Source organism: Panthera uncia (assembly GCF_023721935.1).
Source record: "Panthera uncia isolate 11264 chromosome B2 unlocalized genomic scaffold, Puncia_PCG_1.0 HiC_scaffold_24, whole genome shotgun sequence".
In the NCBI taxonomy this organism is placed as follows: domain Eukaryota; kingdom Metazoa; phylum Chordata; class Mammalia; order Carnivora; family Felidae; genus Panthera; species Panthera uncia.
Window position 1 is genome coordinate 100,567,924 of NW_026057580.1, and position 17,608 is coordinate 100,585,531.

Sequence of the window (17,608 nt, forward strand, 5' to 3'; positions counted from 1 at the left end):
TATATGATTTCTTTCATAGTACCAGAGGACATGGAAATGATGTCATTATTTTACTCCTACGCATTCTTCCTCAATACCAAAGCCATCATCAAGGTCAAGAGTATAAACATTGCTTTCAAATGCCCTTTGATCTCTGGGAGCCTCTAGAAAATTCCTCTTCCAGAGGTTGCAGGTGATCTCTGTCTTTATTCCCACATCTTTTGCCAGGCCATCACAATCGCTAGGTCTTAAGCAGACATTCTCAGACTACCTATGATGAAGTCAGTCTTCTCCCCTAGTCTGCTGGAAGCTGAAACTTTTGAAAAATGTAATAAAATGACCCAGTGATGACCAATTACTATAAAGATATTTCTAAATACATATTCTCACTTTCAGAACTTATCCCATAGAGACTCAGTTTGCAAAGGATGGTACCTACACACACACACACACACACACACACACACACACACTTTGGGCTGTACTATTTTAGAGGTACAAGACTGTCATAGTACTCTCATACGCTTTTCTGACACAACAGAGTTTTGTAGAACATGAAAGTTAATCCTTTCTGTCCCTTTCCCACACCCTCTTCTGCTTAAATGTATGTTACTTGGCAGGATGTAAGAAAACACAAACATCTAATTAATCAGAAAGTATTTTCTTTCCAGTCAAAGTCAGCAGAGTTGGTGTCTTATAGAAATCACTCATGTTTGAACTGCCAAAAATATACCCAGCATAAGTAGGTATGTTCATAAGAAAAGCAAATGAACTTTAGATACCATAGCAATCACAATGAAAAAAGAAAAACTATTGGCCACTGATTTCTTTTCTTTTTTTTAAATGTTTATTCATTCTTTGGGAGAGAGACAGAGACAGAGAGACAGAGCATGAGCGGGGAAGGGGCAGAGAGACAGGGACACAGAATCGAAAGCAGGCTCCAGGCTCTGAGCTGTTAGCACAGAGACCAATCCAGGACTTGAACTCAGGAACCACAAGCTCATGATCTGAGCTGAAGTCAGACACTTAACTGACTGAGCCACCCAGGCACCCCTGGCTACTGGTTTCTAAAAAAAACATATTGTAAAATGTTAATTCCTCAGGATTGTTTTATTTAATGTTATAAAATAAAAAACTTGATTGAATTTAAGTTTTAATAATGGAGTAGAGTTGAAATATTCTGTTTTCTCACATGGACCATGTCTTTATGTTTTTGAAAAAATGAAAACTTAATTTGGATATTATTTTTAAAATGTTTTTAAAGGTTTACATTAGATTATATTTCTGAATGAGTGATAATTTTTAACAAGTTGTTATACATTAAGCACTTTAACAATATTTCTGAAGGCTATTGCAACCACATGTAAAAAGCAAGATTAGTGGGCATGAGACCTCTTGCATGGATTTGACATATCCTCTCCCAAAAAGCAATAATAAACTGAAAACAATTAATTAAAATACATTTTAGGGGCGCTGGGTGGCTCAGTTGGTTAAGCATCTGACTTCAGCCTAGGTCATGATCTCACTGGTCCCAAGTTTGAGCCCTATGTTGGGCTCTGTGCTGACAGCTCAGAGCCTGGAGCCTGCTTCAGATTCTGTGTCTCCCTCTCCCTCTCTGCTCCTCCCCCACTCACACTCTGTCTGTCTCTCTCTCAAAAATAAATAAACCTTAAAAAAATTAAAAAAAATTTAAACTCTGAAAGCATACAACTAAATAAAAAAATACAAGATACAAGATTAATATATAAAAACTATTTTTATGTCTACATATTATCAATGAGCAATCAAAAAAGTAAATTAAGACAATTTCATTCACAGTAATGTCAGTAACAAATGTATGGAAATAAATTTAACAAAAGTGCAAGACTTGTCTACTGAAAACTACAAAACATCACTAATAGAAATTTTTAAAAATCTAAAGAGGGAGGCTGTCCATGCTTTGGACTAGAAGACTCACTATAGTAAGATAGCAATTCTCCCCAAATTGATCTATAAATCCAGTATAATCTCTATCAAAATTCTAGTAGACATTTTATAGAATTTAACATCCTGATCTCAAAACTTATTTGGAAATGCAAAAGACCCAGAATGATCAAAATAACTTTGATAAAGAACCAGGGAGGAGGATTTTTACTTCATGATTTCAGAATTTCTTTGAAGCTAACAATAACCAAAACACTACAATTTGACAGTTTCTTTAAAAAGTTAGATGTCATTTTACCATTCCTAGTTACACTGAATATCCAGGAAAGGCAGATCTGTAGAGACAGAGTCCATGGATGTCTGCCCAAGGCTGACATCCCCTCCATGGAGAGGGGATGTAAAAAGCCCAGGAGATCTGCGTGGAGAGCGGAAATGTTTTGAGACTGGGTTTTGGCGCTGGTTGTGCAACTCCGTAAACTTACTAAAACATATTGAATTACACTTTTAAAATGGGGGAATTTGATGGCATGTAAATTATACTCCAGAAATTTTTAAACAGGAGATGAAATGTCCTGGGAAGGCTGAATGGTTACTATTTTAGACTCTAAAGTCTCTTGTTTAAGTACCTTCTAGTGGGTACGTATGGGTCCCTGGGGTAGAGATCTCCTGCTAACTTGATTTGCATTCGGTGTATGTTACCCACTCCGCTGGATCTACAAGTTTCTTGAATTACAGTACTATGTCTTAAGTATTTTTACATTCCACCCCCATAATGCTTATGAGACCTTTCAAGCCTAGACTAAGCGCTTTCAATATTGGGTCACTTAATTTGTTTATAATGAAGTACAGTAGGACTTTTCCTTTTTGTCTCTACTTTCACTTAACTACAGTCATGATAACGTTCTGTTACTCTGCTTATAGAGTATATGCACTTTGCCCATCTCCTTCATTTTGCTGTAAGTACAGTAACACCAGCTAGAGGACAAATACGAAATATCATTAAATTTTAATAACATCATATTGAGTCACATTAAAATAAAGTCACATTAAAACAATATTAAATTAGTAAGTCCAATCAGTGTTTTTTTTTTTAATGTTTATATATTTTTGAGAGAGAGAGAGAGAGAGAGAGAGAGAGCAAGTGGCCGAAGGGCAGAGAGAGAGGGAGATACAGAATCTGAAGCAGGCTCCAGTCTCTGAGCTGTCAGCACAGAGCCTGACCCGGGGCTCGAACTTCTGAACTGTGAGATCCTGACCTGAGCCTAAGTTGGATGCTTACCTGACTAAGCCACCCAGATGCCCAAAATGGTGGTTGTTTTTCTTTAACAGAAGATAGTATTTTTAACTAAAATGAGATGTAACTGTCTATTAGTGTCTATTCTTTTTTGAAAATCTAGGACTTATTTTTTCAACAGGGCCTCGTTCGCGATCCCCAACAATTTTGGAAATGTCTCCACAACTTATTCGAAAAGCACTAGAATGTGTAGACATAACACAATATGTACGGTAAGTTTTAATAGACACGATTAATGCAAACATCTCTGTTCACAGAATTTTTGATACAGGGATAACCAGTTACTAAACTAGTGAAAATTTGAAATTAAATGCTTAATATATTTTCAGTATATTCAAATTTCTAGATGTACGTGGTTTTACATCTTCCATTTAGCAAATCTTTTATTAAGTCAATCATAAAAGCATTTAAGTATTTTCTTTAACATTTTAGTTTGCAAGCTGATTAAGGGGAGTTGAGCTACAAAAAATTCCCACTAGGTCTGCTGGCATTATTTCAGTAGGTTTAATTTAATTTAATTTAATTTAATTTTTTAGTAGGTTCAATTTTATTAAGAAGAAGACAATAGGATTAATAGAGAGATAGTTACTCAAGCATACTTATAAGTTTGAAAATATTTCAACATTATTTAGCTGCATAAATTAAAAAGAAAACCTCCAAAATAATCTCATAGTTTCCAACACCAATCCCACGAACACCTTATCAGATGGAGCATCGAATTTTACTGGTATTTCTCTAGAATTGTTTCCTAAAATATTAGTGAACCAGTAAATGGAGCATGGCCAATCAAAAAATAACAGTGTATTCTTTCTATTGCTAATATTCTATTGGATTCAGTCTACCACACTGTCAAGACAATTTAAATTATTTGAATTCTAAAGTTCATCGCAGTGTTCCAAAATGATTTATGCATCTCCTGTGATGTCTTTGTAGAAAAACAAGAGACGCTGATCCTGTGCTACAAACAGAGGATCTGAACCAGCAGCAGGCAATGCAAAAGGCAGAAGAGGTTCACCAGTTCCGACAGTATAGGACCAGAGTACTCAGCATTCGAGACACTGAGCAAGAGGAACAGCTGAAAATAAAGGATAAAATCCTGGAGATGTATGGGGAAATGCGGGTGAGTCTCAACATACACCCATGGGTCAGAGTTGATACATTCTCTTATAATGTTGAAAAGATACCACAGAATCATGTAGGACCTGGGTAGAAAGACATTTTGAAAGTATTTAGTTGTCAGCTCCTCAGAAAAGGTGGAGAATTGGTGAAACACATTTAATTTCACTTACTTCCTTAAACCCCTCCAAGATGCAGTATTGGGAATCTATCCACAAAATAAGAAGGAGAAAGAAGACAATGACCAAATACTTGTGAAGTTGACAGAGAGCTGGATGAAGAACATATTAATAGACTTGAGGCACCCAAACTGTAAGGTGGCAGTAGAAAAGCTCTTAAACAATCAATCCAATTCGCTCCATAGAATCCCTAAAAGGCTCAGCAATTGGTGGCATCAGCCACATGAAGAAATGGACGTGAGGTGGGAGGAAGACAAGACTGTTGGTTTTGCTTGGCTTGAAGCTATTTAAGAAGTAGTTCATTTGCAGATCATCAACTCAATGTTTTGTAGCCAGGTGACTGTCCCTCCACCCTAGCAGAAAACTAAAGTTGCTTTATTTAGACAAGGTCCAAAATGATAAAAGGGGGGGGGGGTGGATTAGCGTAGTGAAGAAGACCAAGTTTAATTAAAAATGGAAGTATCATACAAGTAATGGGAAAATTTGATAAATATATATCGCTGACTTCCACTATAGTGGATAAAGACTTTTTTTTTCCTCCCTCTTTCCTACAACACACACACACACACACACACACACACACACTCCCAAAGATACTGATGGCTACAAGACTTTCTAAACGTTTCAGCCACAGTGACATTAGGTTCTCTATGTTGTTTCCAGCACTAGCTGATCTGAGGAATATGCTTCTTTGACACCTTCTCTTGTTTGTCCAATAGGCATCTTAAACCAAACCTCTCCAAATCCATTATTCTATCATTCTTGTCATTTTTGCCCTCTCTTTCATGTCAGCCCGAACATTTCCTCCATCAATATTCCCCACCCAGGAAGGGCAATTGTAGTCTTTCCATTGCTCAGAGTGCAGACTTTGGAGACATCCTTGACTTCTCTTACCTCCCTCATCTAACCCATAATCGACATTTGCCAACATTATCTTGAAAACATATCTCTAATTCAATCACCTTTCATTCTCTCTACCCCTACCACCATAGTCCAAATGGTCTGTGTTTTCTATTCAGAGTGTCCTATTCAGTGTTTTCTATTCTATTGCCATAGCCTCCTGACTGATCTCACTGCTTCCATCATGTCCTTCTACAATGGAATCTCTGTTAGAAGCCAAAATGACTCTAACCATGAGGATAAACTATTTTATCCTGTGGTAACAGACAGCCACAGTGTCTCAGTGGTTTAAGACAGGGGTTGGCAAACTTGTTTTCTATAAAGGGCCAGATAGTAAATATTTTTGCCTTTGCAGACCATATGTGTATCTACTTAACTCTGCCGTTGTTACCACAAATTCAGTCAAAGATAACGCCTACGTGTGTTTCAATAAATTCTATTTGGAAAACTAGGCAATGAGCCAGATTTTTCCATAGGCCTTTGTTTAGCAACCGCTGGATGAAAACAGTAAAAGAGTATTTCTCCTTGTAGCTACAGGTCCAGTGAAGTTGAGCAGAGGGTCCTTCTCACAGTTACATTTCGTTGTCACATTGCATTGGCCAAAGCTAGTCACATGGTCACATACAACTTCAGTGAAAGAATTAATCTTGCTGACACCGTGATTTCAAATTTCTAGCATCAGTAACCCTGAGACATTAAATTACTGTTCCTTAAGCCACCCAGTCTGTGGCACTTTGTTACGAAAGCCCTAGCATGCTAACACACACTGCAGTGCTACCCTAGGCCTGGAGAACGACTGCAAACCCTTTATGAACTGCGCTGGTGCGGATCATAGTACATCTTTAAAATGGAGAGTGGGACTATCTCACTCCTGTAGTGGCTTCATTTTCCACTAAGAAATAAAGGCTTAACTATGGTGTCTAGAGCTCTCTATAATCTAGTGTCCACTTTCCCCTCTAATCTTTTTCTCTCTGATTCTATATGCTTTCCTTCTTTTGTTCTTTTTTTCCAAACTGACCTCACCTTTCCACTAATAGCCAGACATGTTCCCACCTCTGAGCCTTTGGCTTGCTCCCACCTCTTCCTGGAATATTCTTCCCCTAGACAGCCAAATGGTTTACAGCCTCACTTTCTGCAATCTTTCATCTATTGCCATTTTATTAGAGAGATCTTCTCTAAGCTATTATTTTTCAATTAGCATCCTTCAAGATTTGTATACCTGTATCTGGCCTTATTATTTTCTTTAAAGGATTTACCATGGTTTAGCATGGGAAGGTATGTATTTGATACATATTATTTATAAATATTAGAAGTATTTCTTTATCATATATAAATATATAACATTCATATATAACATATATATGTATATAACATGCACACATTTTAAATATGTCTTGTGTAGAATATAGATCATATGTGAACAGGAACTTTGATTCACTGTTGTATACCCCAAACCTGGAAGAGGTGTCTATTTCACAGAAATTTGTTTCAAAAATGAATCAGTGAATCCATAAATGAATGTTAAAATTATGTAAATTCAATTCATATCGTATAGAAAATAGTTTAAATTAAAATATTATAAGACAAAAGGGAAATTCATTATTGCCAATCAGCTAGTTTCTTTCTGTGTTTAAAAGACAAGAAAATGCAGTAGATGGGAAGGCCATAAGGGAAGACGTATCAACTGGGATGGTTTTTAATTCAGATCTCATTCTTTAAGTGTGAGGTACAAAAATCCTAGTTTTGATTGAAGCTATCTTAATAGAAACATCGTCAGCACGACATTTCTCTTCAGATGGGAGAAAAGCATGCCTATCCTCAAGAGGTTACGGATATATATTAAACTTACTTTACACTAAACCCTTTAGATGATTTTTTCTCTCTTCTTAATATGGCACCACTATCATCTCATGCAGTAGGTTTAGTAAAGCCGATTTTATTGTGGTAGATACAGTGCTTTGCTTCCACCCAAAGCGTGGAGAAGAGCCTGGTTCTGACATTTAGCTCTTCTGCAGTCTCCACTCAACTTCTGCAAGTTGCAAAACCAGGCAAAATTTCTTGAAGAATTCAGCAATGAAGACAAAACAGTTACTCTAGAAGATTCTCTTCTGGTTAGCATCAGTTCGTTCATCCTTCTGTTTTTAATTGTATCATTCTTGAAACAGGAAACCGTCAACAGGCTGAACCATAATTGTACCCATACTATCAGAAACGCAAGTGAAATGAGAAAGCCAAAGCCTCTTCATAAACCTACATTGGCCCTTAGTTATCACTGCTTTATTTGTGAACGTTTTCAGGGAAGCCATTTCTAGACATTTCTAGAATGTTGCCATTAAGTCAGTCATTAATAGGTCATTAACTCAGTTCTTGCCTATAGCTTTGAAAATTACCCTTTTTGTGGCAGGGGTGGGGGGCTGGGGAGGGCCTGGGTGGCTCAGTCAGTTAAGCATCCAACTTCGGCCCAGGTCCTAAGGTCCTAAGGTCCTTTTTTTGTTGAAAAAAAAGAAAAGTGGAACACTACGAGAACACAGTGATTCAGAAGAGATACTGGCTGGAGTAAAGGCCCCGGGGGAGTGAACACTTGGTCTTGGTGCGTTAGAGGCAGGACAGCAAGGAGGTCTGTGCCCCTGGAGCAGAGTGAGCCAGGGGTAGATGAGTGGGAGGGGAGGTCAGAGAGGAACTGGGGGGAAGTGGACAGACAAGGTAATCACATAGGGCTTGCAAAAGACTGGAAGGACATTAGCGTTTATTCGGAGGGATGTATGGAACCACGACAGGGTTCTAAAGAGCAGAGGGGTAACATGATCTGACTTCCATTTTACTTTTTATTTTTTAATGCTTATTTATTTTTGAGAGAGAGACAAAGACAGGGACATGTGCGCTCATGCACACGCACATGAGTGGGGGAGGGGCAGAGAGAGAGGGAGACACAGAACTTGAAATAGGTTCTGTCAGCACAAACCCCGGCACGAGGCTCGAACTGACGAACCGTGAGATGATGACCTGAGCCGCAGGTGGACACTTAAACAACTGAGCCACCCAGGCGCCCCTGGACTTCTGTTTTAAAAGGAGTACTCTGAATATTGTGTGGAAAACAAGTAAGTATGGAATGGGGCACATGTAACAGCAGATAAATCTGTGAGGAGGCGGATGCATTGGACACATAACAGTGGTTCACACCGAGTTGCAGAGTGGAGGTAGTGAAAAGCAATTGAATATCGTATATATTTTGAAAGTAGACTCAGGATTTTCTGATGGATTCTTGGTATATTATAAAAGAAAGTGAAGAGTCAGGAAATACTCTGAGGCTTTCACTTAAACAACTGATAGGGTTGAGAGGCCATCAAATCTGATGGTTTGAGAGGAAAGAAAGATTTCAGTTTGGGACATTTTTTGATATATGTACTGGACCAAAAAAAAAAAAGCATTCTTGGGGCATCTGGGTGGCTCGGTTGGTTAAGCGTCTGACTCTCGGTTTCGACTCAGGTCATTATCTCATGATTCATGAGTTCAGGCATCACACTGAGCTCCATGTTGACAGTGCAGGGCCTGCTTGGGATTCTCTCTCTCTCTCCCTCTCTCTCTGCCCCTCTCCTGCTCATGCTCTCTCTCAAAATAAATAAACTTAAAAGAACAAAATTCTTGGATATCTATTACAGTCACATGGAGATGCTGAATAGAAATTACATGTATAGTTCTGGAATTTGGAAGAGAGGTTTGGGCTGGAGATTAAAAAATTTGGGGGACCCATCAGTAGAGAAATGAATTTAAAGCAATGGGGCTAGATAAAATCAGCAAGGAAAGAGGCCTAAGATCTAAGATGTGGCCATCCCCTCATTTAGAGATGAAGGAATAAAGAGAGAGAGAGAGAGAGAGAGAGAGAGATGAAGGGGAAAAGGAGAAATCAGCAAAGGCAACTGATACAGAGCAGCTAGTGAAGTAGAAGAAACGTCAGTGGGATGTATTGTCCAGAAAACCAAGTGAATCAATTGATCCCGGTGGTGAGAGTAGAAGTGAGTAAGAATGGGACCCAGATGTGATTTCAGATTCAGTTTGGTGTCCTTGAATGAAAGCCAAACTGACAATAAGAAAGGTAGCCAGTGAGCTAGGTGATATTATTTGAAAGTTCTTCAAATATAGCTCAGACACATTTCATTGGGACTAGAACAATGTGGGAAACTAGTAACTTAGCACAATTCCTGTGAGGGACACGATGAGCTGCATGTTTTGTAGATTATATTTGAACGCATACCTATCTCTTCACCTTTCTCTCTTTTCTCCTACTGATGCTTTTATTCCCCGTTCCATTAAAATCTCTTGTACCCCTTTGTTGCCTTCTCGTGTCTCATGTATTGATAGACATTTGAGACCATAACCTAATTTTCATCTGGCCTCAGTAATTTGCCACATGAATCTATGGGCATAAGGGAGGGATAAAGGGATTGCTTTCAAAAAAAATTTCTCTCTCTTTATCAGTAAACCTTAATTGCTTGAGGTTTCGTTTTGGAATAGGACTCCTTAGATGAAGCCCGGCAGAAGATCTTCAGTGTCCGGGAAGAGTATAGAAAGAAGTTGCTGGAAGCTGAGCGCCTAAGATTGGAAGCTCTGGCTGCGGAGGAAGCAGCAAGTTGGGCGGAGACAGAAAAGAAGACGCCGCTTCCTGACACACGGGAAAAGAAGAAAGGAAAGAAGAAGTAACCAGAAGGAGCCCAAAACTCACCTTCTTCTGAAGAGGAAAATCCCTTTATTTGTTTATTTATTTATTTTTTTTAGTGATCTATAACCTTTCCTGTTGATAAGGTATTAGGCCAATAGAAAATAGAAGTTTTCCTTCTCAGAACTGGTTTCTGCATTTTATGGTTCATTTGCTGTTGTTGTTGTTTTCCCAGAAACCTATTATTTGAGTAATCGTTAGAGTTTAGGTCTCTCTAATTTCAATAAAAATTGCCTCAACATATTTAGAATACAATAAAATGTACGTGTCTCCCTCTGAATTGCTGCATTTTCAGCAAGTAGTAAAACAAGATCAGAAATGGGCTAACAGGATTGCGTTTGAAAAAATTCAACGATGAGGAAAACAGCCACGGTTCTTCCAGGAAATTTTGTTTCTAACTTGAAAGACTTTAAAATATTGTTAAAATACGCTTCAGTCTTGTGCTTTTTTTTTTCTTTTTTAAACTGAACTTCCATAAACGTCCTTCATTGGGCAAAATCTGTTGTGGGTTAAGCTCACAGCAGTTAAGCGCGAACTCTGAATCCTCACAGGCCAGGTCACCCAGACTTAGGGAATGTGATCGCAGACACATCCCTTGTCACGTGTCGCAGCCTCGTGTTTTGTGTAAGACCCAGAACATGTTCTTGTACACCAGTTATAGAAAACTGCAGTGAGTGCATTCACCGAGGCACATGATAGGAAATGAACTGCTCCCAAAAGCACACTTTGAACTCATGACTTTCTCAGATGAAAACTCCCAACAGTATTTTTTAATCAGTCATAGCTTTTCCACCTTGATAGGTGTTCTTCCTTTTTTCATTTATTTAAATCTTTAGTATTAAAATGTTCAGCTCTCTCTCTATACATATATATGCAGTTTTATTTAAATGTGCAAGCACATGCATTTTCTCTCTATTATTCTTTGCCTAAACTCTCCTTCATGACCCTATGCTCTGCCAGCCCCGCGAAATAATACATGATAACAATCTGGTATAAATGTTTCCATGTTTGTCATTCATCTCATATAATCATACATCAATATTTTATATTATATCATGGCCTATTTTTACAAAATGGCATTTTATTTTACATGCTTCACCATATCTTGATTTTTCTCCCCAAGCAATACAAAACCTCTTTGAGACAAAAGTAATTCATTCTGTTTTAAAACCTTTTTTTAACGTTTATTTGCTTATTTTTGAGAGAGAGCATGAGTGAGGGAGGGACAGAGAGTGGGAGACAGAGGACTCTCTGCGCTGACATCAGTGAACCCAATGCAGGGCTCAAACCCACGAACCGTGAGATCATGACCTGAGCCAAAGTTGGATGCTCGACTGACTGAGCGACCCAGGTGGCCCAGTAATTCATTCTTTTTGATTGTTGTGAAATATTCCCTGGCACAAATATAATCGACTCAGCTAATTCTTCTTTGAAGGATATTTACTTTGCTTCCAGATCTTTTCCATACAAGAAAAAGTGGTAAAAACAGAAAAGAGGTGGCAAGGTGGTAGATTTAACAAATTATTTCCTAATAAATAAAAAAGAAACATAACGCCGGTCCTTTAAAAGGAAGGAAAAACGAAGTCAATTATTTTGTAATAAGGCATTATACATATTACTACATAAAAGGTTGGAGTGACTACACTGGAAATACATGGGACACAGGACACGAGGTGCAATGTTCATTCCTATGCTTGGAATCACTGACAACACAGTTGATACAAATGCACGCAGACTGACTTACAGGGGGTTTGTAATTGTCACTCAAATTTTTGGAATGGGGCTGCCATTGGTGATACATTTTCCAAAATGGTGAACAAGCTCGGCAAATTCTCAAAGACAACCATGCCCTTAGTGTATGCAACTGCTGCATCTGTGAAATATTCAGTGAACTTTAAATCTGTGCAAAAAACACCTTTGCTTTATGTATCTTACAGAATTAGGTTCTCGGGTCATTATCTTACCTTTAGACTATGTGAATGATGGGCCATTCAAATCATATAGAGGTAAGAGAATTCTCTGTTGTATGTGACTCTTTCAAATGCTGAGGGATAGCTAACATCCTTAGCCTTCAATCAGTAAATAGCAGTAATTCTCTACCATTATTGGGACAACCCCAAATGCCCCCACATATTTCCTAAATATTCTCCCCACTGAGATCATCTCCATATAGAAGATCAGTAAATATTAATGAGAAGCTGAAGATAGTAATGTCTGTGGATCTTAGTTAATAAGTAACTCCATTAGAATACATAGCTAGATAAGTACCCTCCATTGTGTTGATCGAGTTAACCAGGGTATAGATACAAAACATCTCATAGTTCCTACAATCCTTAGATCATTGTCTTTGACACATGGATGGCCTCTCATTCAGTTTCTTTCTCCATATTCTCCTGCCATCTACCTCTTTCTATGCCCTCAAGTACTTTAAGGCCAACCCTCCTCCCCCTATCTCAGGGGCTCTTGTAAGAGCAGAGAAAACAATTTTCTCTTCTGCAGTCACAGGCCTGCTTCTGAGTCAATAGTAATAATCCCCAGGGTGCAACTCTAGTGATTATGAAACATCGTTATAAGAGCAGTTTAACACCTCAGGGTCTCCAACACCTCCACCGAAGAATAGGATTGTGGCTTTCCCTTTTGCAAAATCACAGTGTGCGCTATAGTGTTTTCTGAAATGTAACAAAGGACGGTCTTCATTTAAATGGATCAGAAAATTGCTGACAACTTCCATAAACTTTTAACTAGCTTTTAGAAATCAAGTTTTCAAAAACAAAAAACACTGACTTCTGGTCTCTGAGCCCTCTGTTACATATAGACTATTCTTCCACATTAAAAAAAATGTTGCATGATATTCTGACACTCGTTAATTGATGTTTACCTTGTGTCTCAGTTTTGTTCAAAAGAAACCCTAGCCATCCACTGCCTCTTGGAAAATGGAAAGTAGTGGGGGAAGGGACAAGAAGGGCCATGTATAAGGGAATTGGCTCCGAGACGAAACTGTGTGCCCTGGGCCATATTCCAGGTGGGAGCATTTATAACAGACTAATGAAAGTTTTCAATGGCCTTCACAGGACATTTCTGAAATTAACATTATGAAAGAAACTTGTTTTAAGCTGGTGCAACATTTTTTGTCTAATCAACTATGAAACAGTCTATTCATCTTGATTTAGATAAAATAGTTTCCAACCACAGGTGTGTTTTCACGGAATAGTTTCATTACATATTGAAGACTTTGCATGTGCTCAGAACTTTAGGCTAAACATCCTTGTTTTTGGTACAGGCACAGAGGGCAGCATCAACAGACAGTATGATTTATTTTTTAAGTGAACCCGTATAACAAATTACCATGTATAATAATTTCAATCCATAGCTTTAAACAAATCTAAGTTTATCCAAATAAATCAAGCACTTTTAATACGTTTTATTAATTCTAAAAAAATCCTTTTCCCATCTGGCATATAATACAATGACACTATTTTCTATGTTTATCAAACCATTGATTTCAGAATCACCAATACAGATAGCATATGAATATCTCTTTCATTCCACTGTGGGTGGTTGATATATTTATAAAGATATAAAGAAAATTTGTAAAAAATGTTGTTTGCTTTTGTAGAAAAGATTCCAAATTACTATTTTACATAGAAAGACATCAGATAATAATAATAATAATAATAATATAAATCAATATAGCTCATTGTTGAAACTGGGCTCAGTTGGTTAATATCTCTATAATATTTTACAGGTTTGAAAAGAAAATTTACATGCTATTTTCACTAAGAATATTAGTTTAAACTTGTGCAAATGGCCAAAATCATATTAGATACAACCTGATCAAGGACTATTTGATTAATGATGAATTAATGGTTACATTGTTATACAATTAATTGTATACAAAATTGTTTGTATGTATTTTTTTCTATAGGAACTTTGAAATTTCCATGTATTTTTTCATGAACTTAGCCAATTTTTAACTGTTACTTCTGGAGTAGCATGTGCCCAAAGTCTGCATATTTTACAACATAATGTGTGGAAAACAACCTTTGGCAAACATAGTTTTGTCTAAGACCATCATTGCCATAGCAAATCGTCTGAAGTCATTAACTATTAAAATAAGCCAAACCATAAGAGACTCTTAAAAACTGAGAATAAACTGAGGGTTGATGGGGGGTGGGAGGGAGGGGAAAGTGGGTGATGGGAATTGAGGAGGGCACCTGTTGGGATGAGCACTGGGTGTTGTATGGAAACCAATTTGACAATAAATTTCATATTAAAAGAAAAAAAAAGACTGCATGGAAACAGTATTTAAAATAGTCAACTTGGGGGTGTCTGGGGGCTCAGACACTTAAGCATCCAACTCTTTATTTATTTATTTATTTATTTGGAGAGAGAGAGAGAGAGAGAGAGAGCAAGAGAGAGCACATAAGCAAGGGGCAGAAGGAGAGGGAGAATCTTAAGCAGGCTCCACACTGGGCGGGGGCTCGATCTCATGACCTTGAGGTTATGGACTGAGCCAAGATTAAGAGTCAGACTCTTACCCAACTGAGCCATCCAGGCGTTCCAAACATCTGACTCTTGATGTCATTTCAGGTCTTGATCTCAGGGCCATGAGTTCAAGCTCCGCTCTGGGTGTGAAGCCTACTTGAAAAACAAAAAATAGTCAACTTGGATTGAAAAGCTGCTTTCCAATTTAATGATTCATACAGAGTGCTTATATTTACTCTCCATTTATCAACACTTAAATAATCTCTAGCTCCATAAAGACAAAGAGGAAGAAAACAGGGGAAAATCCAAAAATTCATTTGTGGTTTACAGATATGACAGAAAAATGTCCTGAAGGGAAGTTAAAATTCCTCATGAGATGCTCACATATCATTTGCAGATTTCAGTAACTCTCGGCCTTCAGAAATCTGGATGCTTCAAATTTGGATGATAAGCTTTATTTCTTATATTGTGCTACTACTGTTTAATTAGCTTGTCACATTAAGAACATTTCTAATACTCTGAATAAAGATTTCATCTCTCTGTTATATAATGGGTTATACTCTCCTTGAGTGCAAGGACTAAATTGTAATTGTCATATATTATGCATTTTAATCACCCACAAATTATAGCATAAAACCTCACAGAGTAGGGTTTCAGTAGATTACAATCGAATAAACTGCTCTATTTCACATCATGTGGGCTATTAGGCTGATGTTAAAATGGGTCTACAGCAATGCTTATGATCATTTCCAAAAATGTATCAGATCGGCCATCATGTGAAAATATTGAAAAATATAGTTTATAGAACCTGAAAAAAGATTCACACCCTTTAAGAGACTGTGATAATACCAGATGGCAGGTTGTCACCAATAGTATTCTGCCATGTTCACAGAAGACATGTATCATAGTTTTGTCAAGACAGTTTTGTTTTCCAGAGGGGATCTTAATTCATATACCACTAAAGCAGCCAGGGAGCTCATTATGTTCATGCAATTAAAATGAGAATATTCCAAATTGTTGCCAGTACCTGCCTTTTACTGATGTCTTTGGCCAAAGGAGAATTCTTCTCTTTTGTTTTTGGTCCATTACTCTAACACAAGCCCAACATGCAATTTATGGATCACTCAGCTCTCTCGTTCAGAAACGAGAATGAAAGACACACACCCTCCACAGTGACTCAGTGTAGACATCATGAAGGTCCCCACTTCTGGGTCCTTGAAGTCCATGATTAGGTCTGATTTTGTACTCCAACAAGACTTCTCTGTTCAGTTGATGTCCATGGCCCCTGGTTCCATCTTCTCAGAATGTCTTCTTGTCTGTTACACTCTTTGGCCACACGTGAAGAGGTTGTTTGAAAGTATATCCTTCTTGGAGGCTGACCAGGTTTTATATCCTGGTTCCTCAAAATTCATCTGGATATATACGCAGACATAAATTAGTAAGAAGTGAGAGTATAATTGTGGCCATAATGAAACTATTAAATGCCAGTGAAGGTAAAGGATAGCAGTAGTTTCCATTCTTACCTTCTCAGAAGTCCATGGATTCTATAATGGGTATTTCTTATTTTTTTCTGCCTACCCTGAATCCCTTTTGGTAGTAGTAACAAAAGAGTTGAAGCTGAGTCATTATGAACCTCTCAAAGAGACTGCCCATTACCTTAGTATCTGCCAAAGACTGGATGTCATTTCTGGTCTGGGTTTTTCTTCAAATCTATGAACTACTCAGACATATCTCCAGTGACTTGATTTCTTCTTAAGTTAATCGGAATCTGCTTCTGTTAAATATAACCAAAGAATCATAATTGATCCACTCAAATTTTATTTTAGATTCTCCTCCTTGAATTACATCCCATTTGATGGATTCTAAAATTCAGAAGAGATACTTTAGAAGTTCTCAGAGAAACTTTACTTACCTTTCAGAGCAAGTGTTCTTAATCTGGGGGCTTTGGGTGGGTTTTGGTGACCCCTGAGTCCTGCAATTATACATATCTTCTTTTGGTGAAATATGTAGTTTTAATCAGATTATCCATAAAATTCTAACAATTACTACTCTAGAAAGTTATTTTCAATTTTTAATTAGCATAAGGGATAGTAAAATAGTAAAATAGTAAAATACTTTCTCCTACTGCATATTATTTTTTTTTTCTTTTAAGAGTGTCTCAAGGCCTCTAATACTTGCAGAAATGCTCTTATAAATAAAGCTACTCAATATTAGAATGTATCTGCAAAAGATATCATGAAATATTTCCCTGAAAGTTCTAAAATACAATGTAAATTGATTTAAATTTGTCCTTAAAAAGATTGAGTTGGGCATCTTGTGAATTCTATGTTTTTAAGATTCTATCTTTTGGGGAAAAAATAGAATGGTATCTAAATACAAAATACCGTATGGTGTCAGCGCTTTGGGCCACCAGTTTTTAAAAGGGACATAAGAGCAAAGAGAAGGCGTTCGATTGAGAAGTAAAGGTGGAGATTCTTTCCTCCATAGAACTACCACGTGGGAGGGTAAAGCACCGAGGTACGTGCAGGTTCATTGGCAGGAGCTAGTACACTCATCCAAATGTTGCACTTGGAAATGTCAACATGATTTTTTTTTCAGCAAACAGATCTCTTTATTTTCATAAAAGTATCAAACAGATTCGAAAACAATGGCAAGGAAAATAAGCGGGTTTCAATCAGGGAGAAAAACAGAGTGCTGATTCAAGTACACAGTTTGTAGGCTCTGGTAATATTGTAAATCTGGTGGGATAATTAATTGAAAGGTGTCTCATCTCCAGGCAGCTCTCAGTCGACCTCGGCATCTATCTCAGTGCGCACAGCCATCCTGTTCCACTAAAGACAGAACATGAGGAAAACTGCGTGTGATTTACACTGCCAAGGGAATTTGGAAGATCAGTGTACTTATTCAAATTGGAATTTAGCCCAGACTCTATTTTTGTCAAAGGGGGAAAAAAAAGAAAAGAAAAGAAAAGAAAGTTTAAGCATTTTAATAAAGAACAAGAACATCAGTTAATTGGGG

General features: G+C 37.6%; 1 protein-coding gene across 2 annotated transcripts in view; it reads left to right on the top strand.

Moving 5' to 3' along the window:
* ADGB (androglobin) overlaps nt 1–10,231 on the top strand; it is a 161,898-nt gene extending 151,667 nt beyond the window's left edge. For both annotated transcript variants that reach the window (XM_049654490.1, XM_049654491.1), the window contains exons 34-36: nt 3,318–3,408; nt 4,130–4,316; nt 9,904–10,231. In XM_049654490.1, the coding sequence (XP_049510447.1) occupies nt 3,318–3,408; nt 4,130–4,316; nt 9,904–10,089 (464 nt within the window). In that variant the 3' untranslated portion in view covers nt 10,090–10,231. The remainder of the gene's footprint in view (nt 1–3,317; nt 3,409–4,129; nt 4,317–9,903) is intronic.
* The last annotated feature ends 7,377 nt before the right edge of the window (nt 10,232–17,608 follow it).